We start from the raw sequence: 17280 nt of genomic DNA, 5'->3' as shown, positions 1-17280 counted from the left end.
ATCAATCCATATGATTGGTTGAATGGACTTTCTTTCAATGCTCCCAAGAGTTGTGGGAATTCTACAACCGATGGAAACCGAATGGATGGTGCTTTGATCATGTCGGTGATATGGACATGATGGAGTAAACTAACAAAAACTATTCGAATATTGACGCCGATATAACTCAACTATTACCTTTATATTGGAGATGAAGATGTTTTATCCTCAATCATGATCCGAGAATCGAAGAGAGGAATGGAGATGAAAAGTCTGGAATGAATAATGAAGTGGATATAATTACCATTTAATTACCATTTATTATTATTTTCATCATCATCATCATCATCATCATCATCATCATCATCCATCTTTTCTTCTTCTTATATTGTGGTCTTTTCGGCATCTCTCAGTCTCAGTTCTTCTTCTTCCTTTCCTCCTCCTCTTCTTCCTGTCGTTCCTCCGGTTAAGAAATCTATATATCCCAATCTTCTACCTCTTGCATAACCAACGGCATCTTGTAATAATCCATATCCTATACCAAATGCCAATCCTGTTTTGGCGGTTCTGGCGGCGGTTATGATAGGGAATCGATCTGGAAGAGAGGTTATGTTAGTATTGGTCATTCCTCAATTATATTGAACCTTCTCCCATCAATCATCCGTCTTTTGCCTTCTCCCATTTACGTTTGCTAACCCTCCCCCATACTAAGGGAGAAATTGGCAACGCATCAAAAATACCATTGGTGCAATAATCCATTGATTCATATTGAAATCACAACTCCCCCGCACACAATCACAAGCACAAGCACAACTCCAGAAACCAAATACAACCCCTAAAATACAAACCCCCAAATAAAAAGAAAAATAAACAAAAGAAAAGAAAAGAAAACTCACTCCATAAACTAAACCCTCCCGCAACACTCAAACTAGCCACCACAGTATTAACCACATCCTTCTTTCCCCTCCACCGATCACACATATCCTCAATAGCCAACAACCCTGCCGTCCAAAACGCAATCCTCCCTCCCATCCTCAACCCCTCTTTCACCCCCCCAAGCCCCGTATTATAGTTCTTACTCTTATGATACAAGTACCACCCCGTCGGCGACGTCGGCAATCGATGCGCATTCTCGGCGCGGAAACGTAACGATGCAGCTTGAGAACCGTGGGAGACTCCCAGCGCCATGCCGCAGAGAAAAGATATCGATGTGCAGAGGGGAAGGCGTGCGCCGTAGGGTATGGACATGCGGGAATCGAGGACGAGGGCTTCGTGGTGAGCTTTGCGCCAGGCTTTCATTTGGGCTTCGAGAAGTTCTTCGGGGGTTGGGGGAGGGGTGGTGAGATCTGTGGTTGGGGGAGAGGGGGTTGAGGAATCCATGGTTTTGGAATTGGTTGGTTGATTGCTTGACTGATTGACTGATTGACTGATTGACTGATTGACTGATTGACTGATTGACTGATTGACTGATTGACTGATTGACTGATTGACTGATTAACTGATTGACTGATTGATTGATTGATTGCTTAACTGATTAATTGATTGACTGATTGATTGACTGACTGACTGACTGATTGACTGATTGACTGATTGGCTGATTGACTGCTTGACTGATCGACTGTTTGATATAACGAACTGAAGATTGAAGTAAAATGCCGTGCCAATAGATCAGTGAGGTTGTATTGTATTGTATTGTAGTATATTATATCAAATCGTAAGAATACAAGGCTGGAGAATGGAGAAATCACTTTTTTTAAAGATCAGCTGCTTTCGCGAATTTGATAAAGCTTATCGCGTCGCAAAAGACATTTAATAATTTGAAGCTGATGCCTGTCTATTCTCAATCCGCCTACTGGTACTTATCATCTATCTTCTCTCTTCTGTCCATCCATCTCTTACAAAGAAATAAATTTCAATCGGAAACTAAAATCACCACAAATACCTCAAACGGTCCTGGGCATTATATTGTTCAATCAATAATAAATCATCACACACCTTTTCAGTCTGATTCGAATTCAATTCAATTCAATTCAATCCATATATACAACTCAACAAAACCCAACAAACCAACCCTCAAAATGGTAAGCTAACTTCTCCCCTCCTCTCCCCTCCCTCCCCTCTACACCTCATCTCCAAAACTAACTCTCCCCTCTCTCCCACCAGCCACCCAAACGCAAACTCAGCACCTTCGACCCACCCAGCGACACAAACCTCACCCTCTTCCTCAAACACACCGTCCACACCATTCTCCTCCTCGTCGCACCCACCCAAACCTTCCCACAAATCCTCACTCTCCTACTCTCCACCCTGCAGGAACGCTACCCAGATGGTCTCTCCCCTCTCCCTTCCCCCGGCAACCCCGCAGGAAAATCCACCACCACTCTCTCATCCACCACCACCACTCTCACGGAGCGCAAAATTCCCCTCCCGGACTCGGTCAAAAATATCGCCCTGGCCGTTCCGCTCGATGTGCATGATCTCAAAGCTGGATGGACGGAGTTGCAGTTGGGATTGGGAGATACGCCGGAGAGTGTGGGGGTGAAGGAGGGAGGGGTGTTGGCGTTTCGGTTTTTGAGAGAGGATGGGGAGGAGGAGGAGGAGGATGGAGAGTTTGAGGTGGCGTGGCCGAGTTATGAGATTTATGATGAGGGGGATGAGGATGCGGATGAGAGGACGTTGGCGGGGGGCGAGGAGGAGGAGCTTTGATGGGGTGGGGTTGAGATGGGAAGGGGATGGAAGGGGATGGGATGGATGGGGAGAAATGGAATTGGTATGGAAAATGCAATGGGACGATGAGATCTGCGCGCGGATCTTCACGAGGATGATAGTGTGTACTGGAAAATAATCATGCTGGCGTTATAGGTATGGAGTGGAATGGAATGGAAGGGATATTCTTTCAACCATGAATTAAATGAGTATGAGAGAATGAGAGAATGATTATGAATCACATGCGTTATACAGTAATGACATGGTGGATGCATGACATCTATATCTATTCATAGCTGTTTTTTTTTTTTTTCTTAATGAAATAGTACAGTTGTTAAATCGTAAGTGTGATTATTGTTTTTTGAGATACTAGGTAAGGTAAGGTTAGATATTATTCGTAAAATTCACATCTTATGGTATAATAGAATGATTATCAGTTATTGTTAATTCAAAATTTCAAGATTTCGGGATTTCGGGATTTCGGGGTATGTAATAGTCAGAATTGGATTGGATTGGATTGTAGTTGGATAGGTACTTGTAGTAAGGTTATGAGATACTCGTATTGTAATATGAGATATTTGTAGTATAAGATATTTGTAGTATGAGATACTTGTAGTATGAGATATTCGGAATATAAGATATTTGGAATATAAGATACTCGTAGTATAAGATACTCGAAGTATGAGGGTTGAAGTCGGAATGGGGGAGAGTTGTTGGATATGAAATCTGTAGATATTTAGATACTTATGAGTTAGATAGTAGGTAGGGAGGGAGGTAGGGAGGGAGGTAGGGAGGGAGGTAGGGAGGGAGGGAGGTAGGTAGGTATGGAGGTAGGGGGTTTACTGTTTTTGTTGAATTAGAAATGATCGTAGTGTTAATGTTAATGCTATATTTTATGTGATTTGTGCTGTATGTTGAATTTTGAATTTTGAATTTTGAGTGTTGAATTTTGAGTGTTGTGATTGGGTTGGAGATGGGATATGATGTGATGTGATATGATGATCTTTATTGTTGGATTGTAGGTTGGATTGTTGGATACTCTGGAGCCATCCATATTGTAATCACGGTATTATATATATGTGTGTATTTGTGTATAAGTGTGTATATGTATATATATATATATATCACCCCTCACAACTTCGCCCCATTCTCTCCATCCCCCCTCTCCTCCTCCAAAACCTCCCTCCTCTCTCTAACCTCCACCTCCCTAGGCCCCTCCTTCCCAAACCTCACAAGCACAACTCTCTTCCCATCTCCTTTCCTCCCCCTCCCCTCCAGTTCCGGACCCTGTCCATCCAATCCCAATATCACCCTCCCATCCCCATTTTTCCTCTTGACCCCCAACGAAAGCGGACTCATGACTTTCTCGCCCCAGAAAATTCCCGACCCATCGCCTCCGTCTCCTTGCAGGAATTGCAAGACTTGGCTTCTTTGCGCGGAGAGTTCGTCTATGGAGAATGTGGAATTGGCATCTGTTCCTGCGGGAAGCAAAAATTGAGAAAGTAATTCCATGAGATAGAATTGTGGGGGGAAGAGAATAATTTCTCCCTTTCGCGCTTTCTCCAGCCATGTAGAACAGTAGGCGAATTCGGCGGCAGTGTGTTCGATGCCGCCGTCATGGGTGGGGGTTGTGTGGGTTTCTTCTTCTTTTTCTTTTTCCTTTTCTGTTCCTTGGTTTGTGGGAATACTCTCATTTTCTACTTCCGTCGAGGATGAAGATAACGGGAGAAAATAGATGTACATCTGTGTGGTGAAACGTTTTGGGAGATTGGAAGGGGTGATCCACCGGGTGAATGGATGGAGAGAATCGATATCGGGGATTCCTCCTTGTTGGGCTAGCCAGGTTGAGAAATTGATATTCCTGGAATGGATTTCCTTTCTTGCGCGCGAGATTTCTTTTTCGTTGATGTAGAGGGTTTTCTTTTGGGAGATTTTTTGCTCGGGGTTTTGAGGGGAAGGGGATGGGGAAGGGAGAGCGAGGAGAATTCCACTCTCTTCGAAACATTCCCGGATAGCGCCAAGACGGTATATCTCGGAATTTACATGACGGGAAGGAGAGGAGGGAGAGGGGATGGGTGATTCGTGGTAGGGATCGAGGTTTCCACCTGGGAAGACGTGGGCGGAGGGGAAGGAAGAGGAGGTGCGGATACGATGGAGGAGGAGAATTTGGTTTTGGGGGGAGATGAGGAGGATACTGTGGGGGTGTTAGTTGGAGTGAAGGCACGTGAGGGTATTGTATGAGAATGAGATAAGAATAGAAGAAAGTGGAAATGGTAAAGACATATCACACACCTCGAACTAGGCCGTGGAACAGCAATCTCTTTCTTGGCTTTCCTATCTACTTTAGAACTACTAGTAGATGAAGTATATTGTTTTTCCAAATCAGACTTCGGAGATCGAGAGCCGGGTGATGTCATATTTCGCGGTCTTCTCCCTATTCTGGAGAATGTTCCGAGACTTTGTGGAAATGTAGTGATTCTCGTGGTGTGGAATAATCTATAACGTGATTGTGATCTTCTCACTGTCAACGTTCTGAAGATGGAGAATTGAAATGCTGATGGAGTGATGACTTTGTATATACTTCTAGATACCAATGGAACTGGAACTGGAATTGGAAAAGTAAAGCAAGAGGTATGACAGAACTGTGTTATAGACATTGAAACTCGAGAAGCATGAATAGAGCCACGATTAGAAATCAAGATAAAGGGGTCGCGGATAGGAAGCTTGCACGTGCGGGGAGATGCGCGTAGGAAGAAGCATTTCCGAAAATCTGGGGAAGCTTGATGGACGTGTGAGCCGAGCCGAGGTTTGGAGGTCGGGGATGGTCTGTGCTTATATTGTATGTTTCTTGTGGTTGTGGTGAACGAACGACATATTGAGACTCTGAGGAGAGAAAACTATTATTTAATTTGATTGGAAGATTCTTGACGTAGAGACTTGAGAGGGAAATTGGAGGGACAATGGATGTAGGTATGGAATATTGATTTTAGCGATAGTCCTTTGCTGTCCATCGAGTGTATGGTTGAGTAACGTTGGACTTTAGTTCTGTGGTAGGTTCGTAGGTAGCCTTCGTTCTCAAGTTGTGCGGTAGACATATAGCTATGTACCTGATATCTGCATCAAGCATCTCTTCAAGTTGATCTCGGATTCTTTCCTGGTCAGAACCCAATGTGTGGGTTGAGTAGTAAATATGTGCCAGCACCACAGCATACTAGTTACCATGCTGCGGATCGTTCTCTCCCAGATCCACAAGAAAGACTCCTCAGATGTAGTTTGCATCATTGAAATCGTTTTATATAAATAAAATTGTTCTTGTAACGTCAAGTAAAATCAAAATATGTTAAAATATATTTGTTGTTGTCAGCATCTAATCTAGAAGATTTCTTGCTTCGGTACTGCAGTTCAAGAGAAAGTATCAAATCGAATATCCATCCATCCTAGATCTTAGTAAGATATTTTGCCAGTGCTCTATTCATCTCCATCCATCACTTTCAAACACTTCTCGTGCCCTATTCATCTCCATCCATCACTTTCAAACACTTCTCGTGCAGAAAATCATCCCACAAACTGTAGAAGCAGGTCCGGCCTGCAGTTGCAGCAACCCTATCCAATCCCTCCCCTTTCCCCAACAACCAGAAAAATTGACATCATCAACACCTCTTTCTCTCCCATTCATTCTTCAATTTACAATATCCCATCCTCTCATAATGCAACTTCTCTCTCGCTCCAACTCTTCAATCCAGAATTTGGTTTGGTACAATACAGTTGTATACATGATGATGACCACGAGAGCTTTGCTAAGTAACACCAAATGATTTGTTGCCTCGGAGAAAGAAGTTGGATTGTTGTAGTAGTGTTGTGCGGCGCAATAAGGGATTATCGATAGGGCTCCGGATATTATGAGCTAGGGTATATGTTAGTCTAGGATTTCTTTGATCGAGAGATGCAGGGACTAAGAAGAAGGATGAAAGGGAGAAAGAGATTGGAGAAGGCAGGAATGTGACAGCAAGGCTGGGACTATATACATACATAAATGTTAAGCTTAACTCTCGTCTCAGAAGTCATATCTTTCATTGCCGCGACAAATTTCTCGTTCATCTGATGTCGCATATTGCCCAAGCTTCTAGGAGATTGATTCTCAGGGATAGTCTGGAGACCGTGCATATCAGCGAGATGAGTGGTGCGAAATTTTCTGCAGTACCAGTGTTAGCGTATGATTCCATATTGGCAGTTGGGAAAGAGAGAGCTACGCATTTCGATCCTTGGCATATATCCGATTTTGAACCTCTTGTGCGGTGTCCCTAGTCTTCATTCCCCATTGCGCGGAATAGCTCTCGTCAAGTTCCTTGCTGGTGCGAAGAAAGTAGAAGATGAGTGATGTGATGAAGAATACACAGCCAGTAATCGCAGCCCAGGAGTACTTGGAGTCGCGAAATTGAAAAAGTATGTTGACTATAACGAGAATAGGAGCAATCAGAATGGCGATGAAGGACTAGAGGGTGTATTAGTAGGAATCGAGATTTGGAGCAATAAAGTAGTGAGACGTAAAGGAAACCAAATTACCCAAAGGAGAATTTGTGCAACTTGATAGCTCATGGATGAACCATGGTATGCTTCTTGCTGGAGATACTCTGCTGACATGATGTATTCATTTTCGATGGAGTCATCTTTATGGAGTGTTGCATGAGCTACGCTGTCGACTCTTGATTCCGAAGGTTTAGCGCTTCGGATCTAGATGGAGGTAAGTGAGTACATGTTGTTGGTAATAGTATACTAGGTTTAAGTAAATCCGAGTTGGGGAGTATGAGATAGACTCACTATGCCTGGGTAAATCTTCCAGTTAAAGATGATACTGAAAACCTTTCTAATGGAAGATTTGTAGGATTCCATCATGGATTTAATCATCTGTCAGGCTCTGTGTCAGTGAACTTGTCAACATCAAGGGATGAAATTGTTGTAGAAAATATACAACTGAATTCCTAAAAGCATCTCTGGAAATATCAAAAGAGAAACCTACCTTTGAAGGTTAACTTGTAGAAATATCTTTGTTATGAGAAAGTTCAAACGTGCTGTATGTATGTAGGATGCCTGCTAATATAAAGTTCAAAGTCGATGTAAGTATCTTTGTCCTGTACGGAAAGTTCAAACTTATTGCGATACTTGTTGTTGTATTGTAATAGTAAAAGCAGGGCGGCTCAAAACAGCAAATGCCTTTATGTCTCTTTTCAAAAGATTCGCTTTCTTTCTCCACAACACAGATGTCTATTAGTAATTCCCGATGGGAGATTCTACCTAGAGAATGGTATGGAGATCTCATTACCTAGGGAGTGTCACTATACTTTGGACGAGAGAAAATTCTGCTGAAAAAAAATGAATTTTTCTCGGTTGCTCCAATCGCTTGCCTTGGTTACAGCAGGCGTTAGAAAGTGAATGTTTCCAAGGTTTGCTTTTTGATATTTCATATCGATATCTTCACCGCACAGAGAAGAATTTGCTTGGCGATTTGGTGCCCCTGGGAGAAGCTATCGAATCGACTGGCTGTTTGGGGTGAATTCAGAAGTCTAGCTGAGAGATTAGATTGGCAGGTACATGTAGAGCTGATCGAAAAGATTCCATGAGCATCTCTGGATAAGTTCAACATGTGATGGATTCCAGAATTACCTGATATACTACTGCTTCTTACAGAAGCGTATGTAAGCGTTACTTGATAAGCCAAAGTGAGTTGTGATCTGTAAAAGACTGTATAATTATATCACATCAATTCTCTCATTGACATATTGAGCTCGCCCCTTTGTTTCTAGATTAACGAACTTTCGCTTGATCAATAGACTGTTCTTTCTTAACATGCATTTCTGAGTCCCATCTGGGCAATCAACGAAAACATATGTATCACAAATTACGAAAGACGACTCGTGTCCCATCTGCTAGAACCTAGATGATCGAAACCTATTATGCCGAGCTAATCTGGAAGCCATTCATCATGAATGTCAGATAGACGACTGGGATGGGGCGATAGATTGAAATCAAATAACTATCTCTCTACACCACTATCCAGTTTAAGAATAATAATCCTGTGCTGATTCTGTGCCCTTCAAAATCTGTTATCCTTCAGCCATATATTTCTCATCATGAATCTTATAGACGTGGAGTCCAAGTAACCATTGTCTCTTCATTCATGTGAGCAATAGGGAAAAGAAACTTCTTTCAGATGGTCTTGAATTCTCGTGCCCTTTTGTATAACTATAGGCATAGGATTGCTCTCTTTGATCAATATTGAAACAAATATACACCGGTACTTGAAATTCAAGTTCTCTTATTCATCTGTTTGAGTTAAGACTTCTGTCTTATTCTTATGAGTTCCCCATGCCATAGTTCTCTAGGCTTGAACACTCTCATTCAAGCTCATAAACGCATTTGCGTATTTTTGTTCTTTCAAATCTATCTTGCATTTTCCCTATTTCCCCCCTTCCTCGCAAATCTCTTCTGTGAATTGATTGTAGTGACTATCGGTATCGATGTCAATTTCATAACTTCAAATACAATTACCTGGGTAGATCAAACGATATTATTTTCGGCGACAACTCACATGTCTGTCTACTGATCTCAGAATTTCAACGAGAAAGCTTCTATGATCTGAAATGATGGGTAATACTGAATATCGTTTTGCTCTTCTCGTGACATACTTCATGCTGATGTGATTTGGTGCAGGTTTTCCATAACAGATTGTGTATCTTTGAAGCAGTTAGACAAGAAGAGCTGTGAGCAGGAGCTTGCGCGGTATTGTGATGGACGACTTAAAGATTGAACCTCAAAATTCGAAGCACCGCGTTTTTCCTCAAGATAAGATGCCAGTAAGATGCCAAGCTGGTACTGCGGCAGATTGAAGCATGAATAATCATTTTATTTGCGACAGAGGTCAAAAAAATATGAAGATATTGTGCATTATCAATGTCTCGTCACTATCTAGGCTAAAGAAGGCCCGTGAGGATCACCCATTCTCATTTTGGTGGACTTGAGAAAGAACTTTCCCAGATATTCATACAAACATCATTTTATATAAGATACTCTGTGACCTTTAACTCTACATGTATTGGTTTAATGCTTCCCGGCAAAGCAGTACTGCGTGCCCAAGTTCGACATACACTCGGCAAGGTAATAATACCCGAGCCGAGGTGCACTGTATTGATGTAGCCCGAGAAACTCCCCGCGGATAGGCTACGGCCATCTAACTTTATCCAGTCTCACATTTCATCAGCCAATATCTGACATATTTAATTAATAAGTACACCGCGTTTGAATTTAGTTGATCAAAAGGTGTAGATCATCTTGTTACGTTAAAGTTTGAGCTAGCTTACACTAAAGAAAGTAAATCTCAGCCCTAAATAAATTGGAATGTGGGGTCACCGTTTGACTCACACCTGACTACTGCATGCTTGTAACCTCAGACTTCACTACATGCACCTTCCCCCCTTAATTTATATCGTATTATCGTGTATAAAACAACCAACTTGTTCTCAAATTATCCAATCTTCACTTCGCTTCAAGTACAATTCTGATTCTACTCAAATTTTCATTTCCCTTGATTCTATTGTAATAATAACACAGACAAACCTCCACGATGAGTAACAACGGGCCACTATTTTTCTGGCACCCAGATGATGCCGAATATCCTTTCCTATCTCAGCATTACATATGTGAGTTCACGGATGAGAATGGTCGTACTTTTACTTCAACTGAGCAGTCGGTTTCTCCATTTTCCCCAAAGTTTCTATTACTTATAACTTCCAGGTGGATGATGTTCCACAAAGCTCTCCATTTCAATGACATTCCCACCTCAATCGAAATTCTTGAAACGACGAATCCTAGAAAAATCAAATCTCTGGGCCGCAAAGTCAAGAACTTTGATGAAAAGGAATGGAACAAAGTTAAATTCAACATAGTCATTCAAGGAAATGTATTCAAGTTCTCGAGGGGAGGAAAAGAGTTGAGAGAACAGTTGGAGAGAACGGGGGATAGAGAACTGGTAGAAGCAAGTCCTTACGATAAGATTTGGGGTATTGGAATTAAAGGGGGAGTGAAGGAATGTCAAAGGCAGGAGAGGTATGGGACGTTGGATGGGAAGAGAAAGGAATGGGGAAAGAATCTTTTGGGTTTGGCGATGGTGGAGGCTAGAAGGTTGATTAGAGAGAAGGAGAAGAGTGAGAGAAGAGAGTGATATTCACTTGAATGGGAATACTCCAGTTCATACAGATTGAGACGATAAGTAAGTGTCTTCTGGAAAGTCTAGATGAGAGTTACTACATGTCTTCATCTGATATTAATATTTCATTCTCAGATATCACTTCTCGAATTACTATGGGAAAGGTCTGATCTTCGCAATGGCGCAGTATTCCTAGGAATATCTCATCCCAAGCTTCACTTTCATTGTTATAAATAATCTCAAAACATTAAAGAATTGGCACAAGTACTCGAAGTTAAGGCGCGCTTCCAATTTTTATCTGCGTTCTCGTTAAAACTCATATATCTTCACCTCTTCCCGCTTTTCAATAATTACAACATCAACAACGATTGTCAAACAACCACTTCAATCAACACAATGGCAAATCACGATTTGCTAGCAAATCCTCTTGCAGTTCGCAATCCAAATCCTCTCAGTCTCATTCCATACTCTGTCGCTACTGGATATTACTCTGAAGAAAGTAAAGATGTTTATCTCACTTACTCCAATATCTACCCACACACCCACGTTCCCGGCATTCCTTCGCCTTACAGTCAAGAACAACTTGAACGACGCGCTCTCTATATCACTGGTATTCCACCAGAATGGTCAACTCCAGCTTTTCGCTCAATATTCGAACTCTATGGAGTTGTCGAAAAATGTCCCATGATTTTCGATCTGGCATCCAAATCTACATTTCGCTTTGTGATTATGAAAAATACGGAAGATTGTCTCAAGGCGAAAGATTCAATTCATGGTTTTACGTTGGATAATAATACGATTTACACAACTGAGGCATTGCCTTCAAGCTCATTGTTGAGACTTTATAATTTGGGTTTGGATGAGTTGGGGTTGAACGTCGATGATTGCTTGAATATCTTGGAAAATAATCGGGTTGCTGAGGATTTTGAAGTCGGTGATTTGGATGCTACCGATCAAAATGCTGCACTGAATACACAATACGTCTATACCAGTGGCACTCTTGATCAAGCACCAATCATGCATGGTCACCCATCTCCTCGAACCAAATTACCCATCGTCAAAATCCGAGCAGCAGACTCTGAAACCGAAGTCGAGTTTCCACCTCCAAATATGATTCGCAAAAACAGACCTGCACCCTTAAACCTCGTCGGAGCAAACAACATAACATCTCGCCGCATCTCACCTCTCTTACCTCCTCAATCACCATTCCCAACCCAAACCCACTTCGAATCCATGTCCGAAAACTCTGCATCCAGCCCCTCGGATTCCCTCACCCCCACACCCACCCAAACCGCCTTCAAAACCCAAGTCTCAACCTGGGCCGCCATCGTCAGCAGCGCCTCTCCCAACCACCGAAACGTCGACTTACACCCCTCCACCCCCCGCTCTGGCCGTCGTCTCAACAGCATCGGACGCATCCCCTCCCTCCCCGCCTCCAAACCCATGATCCACGAAGCCCTCTCCCAACAAGCCCGTGTTGTCCTCATTCTCAACATTCCCTCCACAATGACCCTCTCCGACATCTCCAACGCCATCCACGAAGGCCCCATCGTCTGCATCCGCTTCGGCATCGATTCTGACACCGGAAAACGCTTCTCCGGTATCGTGTTCCAGCATGCTTCTGATGCGCAATCTTTCCTCTCAGTGCTTCTGGCGGAACGAGAAGCTCAAGCCCCGAATCGTTTTAGATTTATCGCGGATTGTGTGCGCGGCGAACCGTTTCCAATCAATGATGATATCATCTCGATGAGCGCACCTACTTTCGCATCACGCAGATTGACAATCGTAAAGAAGGCATTCTTTTTTGCATTCACGGGACGCAATCTTCAAACCCTGTGCGAAAAAGAAGTTGGGCGAGAGAACGTACAATTGGTGTTTGTGTATAACGGGGGGAATGCGACGGTGGTTTTTGCAGAGGTGAGCGCGGCGAGGAAGATGAAGAGCAAACTTGAGAGGTTGAGGGAGGGGGCTGGGAAGGTGGGAGGCACGAGTAGTATTTATGAGGGGTTGCAGGTTACGTTTAGTAAGGATCCGTGTGAGTTGGAGGGGGGCTTGAATTTGCAGGCTGCGGATGGGTATTGTGCTTAAGGGGAAAGTTGGTGGGGAGTGAGAGTGGCCTATTTGGAAAAATGGCTTCTGATGGAAGGTTTGCTTTGCTGAATGGCTTTTCTTCCGCATTTTTTGCTTGGTCTCAAGTCGACACGCTCGATGGTCGTGATTATTACATTTTTCACATTTGGCCAAATTGTTTTCTTGAAGCGGAAGATTGATTATAGCCATGTTTTGAGTCGCTTAAGCGTTCTCTATTTCTTTAATTTTGTATTTTGCTATCGAACTATGGATAGAGATCTTTCGATGGAAAGATGTCGAGACCCATGGTGGATATTTCATTTTGCCTTTCTCTCTAATAACACTCCCCTTCTTTTCCAGGCATCTAGTAAGACCTAGCATCATATTACCGCGGGTCACCTTCCGTGGCACCCCTAATTAGTTTTCTTTAACAATGAAAGATAATTCAAATCCCAACCAAACGCCTATTCATGTAACTGATTTCCGTATCCAAATCGTACAAATACCTACTTGTACAAAGTTCCCCCAATGATAACCTATCCAAATACCTTTTGCCAAAGTGAGACAGGAGGCCTCCTTCCATAAACATGATTTGTACAAGCATCCTCATGACCAAATGTTCCCGACCCACTATGCCTCTGACCACTTCCCCAAACATTAATGGGTAATATACCCAATCCTCTTAAGTTTTCTTCAACGACATTTCTATCATTGAAATCCTTAGCCGAAAACCAATAAGGAGATCTTATAGCACGAAATTTCTTCCACGTAACTCTTCTCTCCAATCCTGCATCCATGTCTCGTACTTTGTGTACCTCTTTCAGATTCTCGGTCAGCATCTCCAAGACAATATCGGTTAACATGGCACCCCCACAAACTTCCCCAGATTCCTTCGAATCTACTTCTTCTCCAAACAAAGAGGCCATAGAAGAATGTGAAACACATCTCACGATAGCCTTTCTCAATAGCGGATCAAATCTTCCCGGTGCCCACATGGCATAAGTAGCAAAACTAAATATTCTCGACCATCCCCATTTTTCTCGGATATGAGGAGCCATATATGGTTCATCAATATCGATTCCTAACACTAGACTTATGGGACTAGATCGCTCGCGCTGTTCTACATATCTCCCCGTTGAATTCGGATATCGTCGCGGCAAGGATAGAGAAGGGTGTTCGATTGAATCCATGTCGAAACATTCTTGAATGCTCATTCGAGGCCAAATATCTGGTTCCAGGTAAAAGCCTCCATGATACCAAAGTAATAACCATCTAAAAAGATCGACTTCGAGTTCTGGATGTGTCGCGAGAGTTTGAGAAATGGAGGGTATGGAACGAAAATATGGGATGATATCTGGACCGGGCGATGCGGTATATTGTTTTATTTCCCACTGGGGGTTTTTGGTCGCCCACTCTTGTGTCCAGCCTTTCCAATTAGGCGCCTCAGCCGCGGAAGTGATTTGCCATATTTTCTTCGGCGCTCGAATATCTTTTTCGAGCTCGAGAAGGGAAGATGTAATACTTTCTTCAATTTCGATCAATTGCTTCTCAAGAATAGTTTCTTGTGTGCGATTCGCATAGAGTCGGTAGGGTGAAGCATGTTCGTAAATTGGTGTATCGAGATGTTCATTTAGAGGTTGTTTCGGAGATTCCTGGGGAAATCGAGATTTAAAGATAATGGTAATGAGGAATAAGAGAAATATTGAGTAGAGAAGAGTTCGACATCTGCGAGGATGTGGCAGATGTGACATTCTTGAATTCTGGCATGATGCGAATATAGAAGATGTAAAAAGAGAGAAGAAAGATACCTAGGTATATATAATTGAGGGAAAGGGGGTCAGATGTTTGGATTGTTCGAGATTTGATGTCGCAAGATGTAATGTGGGGCAGGCTAATGTTTCTATTTTTGGATTCGTGGGGGTTAGATTTTCGGAAGATCACGACGTCGACGTCGATTCAATTGATCATTAAGGATATTGAGGATAAAAATTTCCCTAAAAATTTCCCTAAAAATTCGGAATGATACGGAACCTTTTCAAGTGAAATTGCTACTCTTGTTTCTTCAACAGCTATATTGAATGGCTGGATTAAATCCTCGTAGTTTCGTGAATCAGTGTCTGGAATTGCTACTAGATTATTGATTCCGCTGACGTTCCGTTGTTTCGAAGAGACCCTTTCTTGGATTTTCGACAACGAGTATCAGTATACTTACTGTCTCTTATTTCTCCCGCTTATTGCTTGGTCCAGAAGGATATGCCCGTGTGTGGATTGCTGGTGTCTATTTTAGACTTCCATGGCTCGAGATACATCTATCTGCTTCACAGTCACAAGCAACGATATCAATCGCAAGCCCCTTCTTTCTTAAATTGTTTTTACATTCTAGAAAGGGTATTATACAAGTTGACCCCAGATACGCTAAACGCTATTTATCATGATTCTCCAAATCTTGACGATATATGGCTGAAATAAGACGGTGTACTACACAATATGAAAAGACATTGACATTCAAACTTTGGACCTTTACCAGTCCACAATATCCTGATCCCAGGGAAGATCTTCATCCCGAATTTTGGCACAGAAGAAGCCCCTTTTGTTACTCTGTGTGCCAGGGCTTCTTTCCTCACCGACTCGGCCTAAAGTTCGGTCAAGAGCCAGGTTGCTTGATAATAAAGTTAGAAAATTTTGATACCACTCCATAGTGATATTCTTTAACTTTTTAGCTTCTAAACGGTTCATCACTTCTCGGTAATAGATAGCACTCTGGTACTCTAGTACATCATCCATCATACCATATTTTACCATCAATATTCTCCGCCAAACCCTCTAGTCTCTGCTAAAAACATCGATACCACAATCAACTGAATCCCGTATGTGGTCAACACTCTGGAGTGCTTTAATGAAACATGATTTGATATCTTCGTCGTCATCGAACTTTGATTTCCAATGTTCTTTGCCAGCGGTACTTTTTGCCTTTGAAACTTCGTAGATTAAGCACTCCCGGAAGAGAACAGGGTGGTGCAACTGTTTAGCGATTCGAATCAAAGAATCGCTGTTTTGACAGATCGTATCAGTAAATCCGAGACTTCTGTGGAATGCGGAATCCAGAGTATGTGAAAGGGCAGGACGGGCACACAAGGAATCTGCCGAGCGGACGATGTCCTTGAAACTTTCAAAGTCGCGAATGGCGTATGGTCTATTATAAAAAGCGAAGAGTACGGCTTCGAAAGCGCGTCTTTCTCCTTCTTCAGTTTGTGGGGCTACTAGTTTGTTTGTATTCGTGAGGTTTCCGGAATTCGAAGTCTACGATAAATTAGTGTTCATCGCCTAGACGAGAATTGGAAATTTGCAGTCATGGATTGGTGTGTGCATACCGGTTTGATTAGTTCCATGAGCCAAAATCCATCTTCATCAACTACAGAGGTAAAATCATAACGAAACTTTCCTGATGGAGTTGCATGATTCTCTCCCCATTCAAAAGTTGACCGAAAATATTTGGATTTTAGTTTTAAGATCACGGAGTGAGCATAATACACTTGGCCGAAGACATTGAGGCGGACATCATTCACGAAGCCCGGTTGGCGAAGGATTATAGGCTCGGCTATTCTCTCGTTGCCATCGACATCGCGCTTCTGTGAATTTGGATAATTCATGATTAACGATGATAGGTAGTGAAATTGAGGTAGCTCTTTGAAGATTAAGAATGGAATAAGTGGAGGAATTCGAGGGCGTCTTTTGCAAAGTTTTTGTGGGATGCTCAGTAAATTTCGAAGTGCTCAATCCCTTTTTATCTACCTATTGATTTCCATCTGGACTGGGGTAATCGATTGACGGGTGCCAAATACCTCTAGTCACCGCGCTACATGTTAGTCTTCTAAGCCAGTCTTGACCACTGATGCACTAAGATCAGTGCAAGTACCACTTCGAATTCCAGAAGAGTTTCAAACTTGGGTTATCTTCTAGAATTCTTATTCTCTAAATTCATCAATTTCATTATCTACAATGTTCTTCGTCAAAATGTCTTTCACGGACCTCAGTGTGACTCTCTGTTAGCCGAGATGTTTTAGAATCTTTGAGAAAATCTCTGAGGAGTGTTTCCAAATTACTTTTTGAATGACGTTTGAAAAAAGCATACAATTAGCGTTTCAATCTCTGCAGGGCTGAAGTGTGTACTAGGTCAAAAAATACTAAAGTTTCAATTGCAGCAGACTTAACGCCATAGATACTATGTTTAAAATAGACATTTACTGTGCTTGTCTTAGCCATAATGCCTTTTTCTTCACTGTTGCTGAATAAAAAGTATCTCCTACAACGAATAACCACTATCC

General features: G+C 42.4%; 8 protein-coding genes across 8 annotated transcripts; 3 read left to right on the top strand and 5 right to left on the bottom strand.

Annotated features, from left to right (window-relative positions):
• Window positions 1–323: 323 nt before the first annotated feature.
• Window positions 324–1359, bottom strand: EAF02_010943 (uncharacterized protein; the record flags this gene model as incomplete). Its single annotated transcript, XM_038906991.1, has 2 exons — window positions 324–574; window positions 876–1359. The coding sequence occupies 2 exons, from the start codon at window positions 1357–1359 to the stop codon at window positions 363–365; spliced, it is 696 nt and encodes a 231-aa protein (XP_038753281.1). The 3' UTR covers window positions 324–362.
• Window positions 1360–2057: 698 nt separating this feature from the next.
• Window positions 2058–3032, top strand: EAF02_010942 (uncharacterized protein; the record flags this gene model as incomplete). The annotated part of the gene is made up of 2 exons (XM_038906990.1): window positions 2058–2060; window positions 2143–3032. The coding sequence occupies 2 exons, from the start codon at window positions 2058–2060 to the stop codon at window positions 2683–2685; spliced, it is 546 nt and encodes a 181-aa protein (XP_038753280.1). The 3' UTR covers window positions 2686–3032.
• A 784-nt stretch (window positions 3033–3816) lies between these two features.
• EAF02_010941 (uncharacterized protein) lies at window positions 3817–5342 on the bottom strand (the record flags this gene model as incomplete). The annotated part of the gene is made up of 2 exons (XM_038906989.1): window positions 3817–4879; window positions 4978–5342. 2 exons carry the CDS (start codon window positions 5340–5342, stop codon window positions 3817–3819), a joined length of 1428 nt encoding a protein of 475 aa, XP_038753279.1.
• Window positions 5343–6364: 1022 nt separating this feature from the next.
• On the bottom strand, window positions 6365–7575 carry EAF02_010940 (uncharacterized protein; the record flags this gene model as incomplete). The annotated part of the gene is made up of 5 exons (XM_038906988.1): window positions 6365–6589; window positions 6715–6877; window positions 6936–7177; window positions 7249–7416; window positions 7504–7575. 5 exons carry the CDS (start codon window positions 7573–7575, stop codon window positions 6365–6367), a joined length of 870 nt encoding a protein of 289 aa, XP_038753278.1.
• A 2641-nt stretch (window positions 7576–10216) lies between these two features.
• Window positions 10217–10900, top strand: EAF02_010939 (uncharacterized protein; the record flags this gene model as incomplete). The annotated part of the gene is made up of 2 exons (XM_038906987.1): window positions 10217–10425; window positions 10474–10900. Exons 1-2 carry the CDS (start codon window positions 10304–10306, stop codon window positions 10898–10900), a joined length of 549 nt encoding a protein of 182 aa, XP_038753277.1. The 5' UTR covers window positions 10217–10303.
• Window positions 10901–11281: 381 nt separating this feature from the next.
• On the top strand, window positions 11282–12973 carry EAF02_010938 (uncharacterized protein; the record flags this gene model as incomplete). Its single annotated transcript, XM_038906986.1, has 1 exon — window positions 11282–12973. One exon carries the CDS (start codon window positions 11282–11284, stop codon window positions 12971–12973), a length of 1692 nt encoding a protein of 563 aa, XP_038753276.1.
• A 518-nt stretch (window positions 12974–13491) lies between these two features.
• On the bottom strand, window positions 13492–14706 carry EAF02_010937 (uncharacterized protein; the record flags this gene model as incomplete). Its single annotated transcript, XM_038906985.1, has 1 exon — window positions 13492–14706. One exon carries the CDS (start codon window positions 14704–14706, stop codon window positions 13492–13494), a length of 1215 nt encoding a protein of 404 aa, XP_038753275.1.
• Window positions 14707–15778: 1072 nt separating this feature from the next.
• Window positions 15779–16605, bottom strand: EAF02_010936 (uncharacterized protein; the record flags this gene model as incomplete). The annotated part of the gene is made up of 2 exons (XM_038906984.1): window positions 15779–16255; window positions 16327–16605. The coding sequence occupies 2 exons, from the start codon at window positions 16603–16605 to the stop codon at window positions 15779–15781; spliced, it is 756 nt and encodes a 251-aa protein (XP_038753274.1).
• Window positions 16606–17280: the final 675 nt, after the last annotated feature.

The sequence above is a fragment of the Botrytis sinoallii genome, assembly GCF_014898435.1.
Source record: "Botrytis sinoallii strain Bc 23 chromosome Unknown BSIN_028, whole genome shotgun sequence".
Classification (NCBI taxonomy): Eukaryota; Fungi; Ascomycota; class Leotiomycetes; order Helotiales; family Sclerotiniaceae; genus Botrytis; species Botrytis sinoallii.
This window is presented reverse-complemented; position numbering and strand designations above follow the sequence as displayed.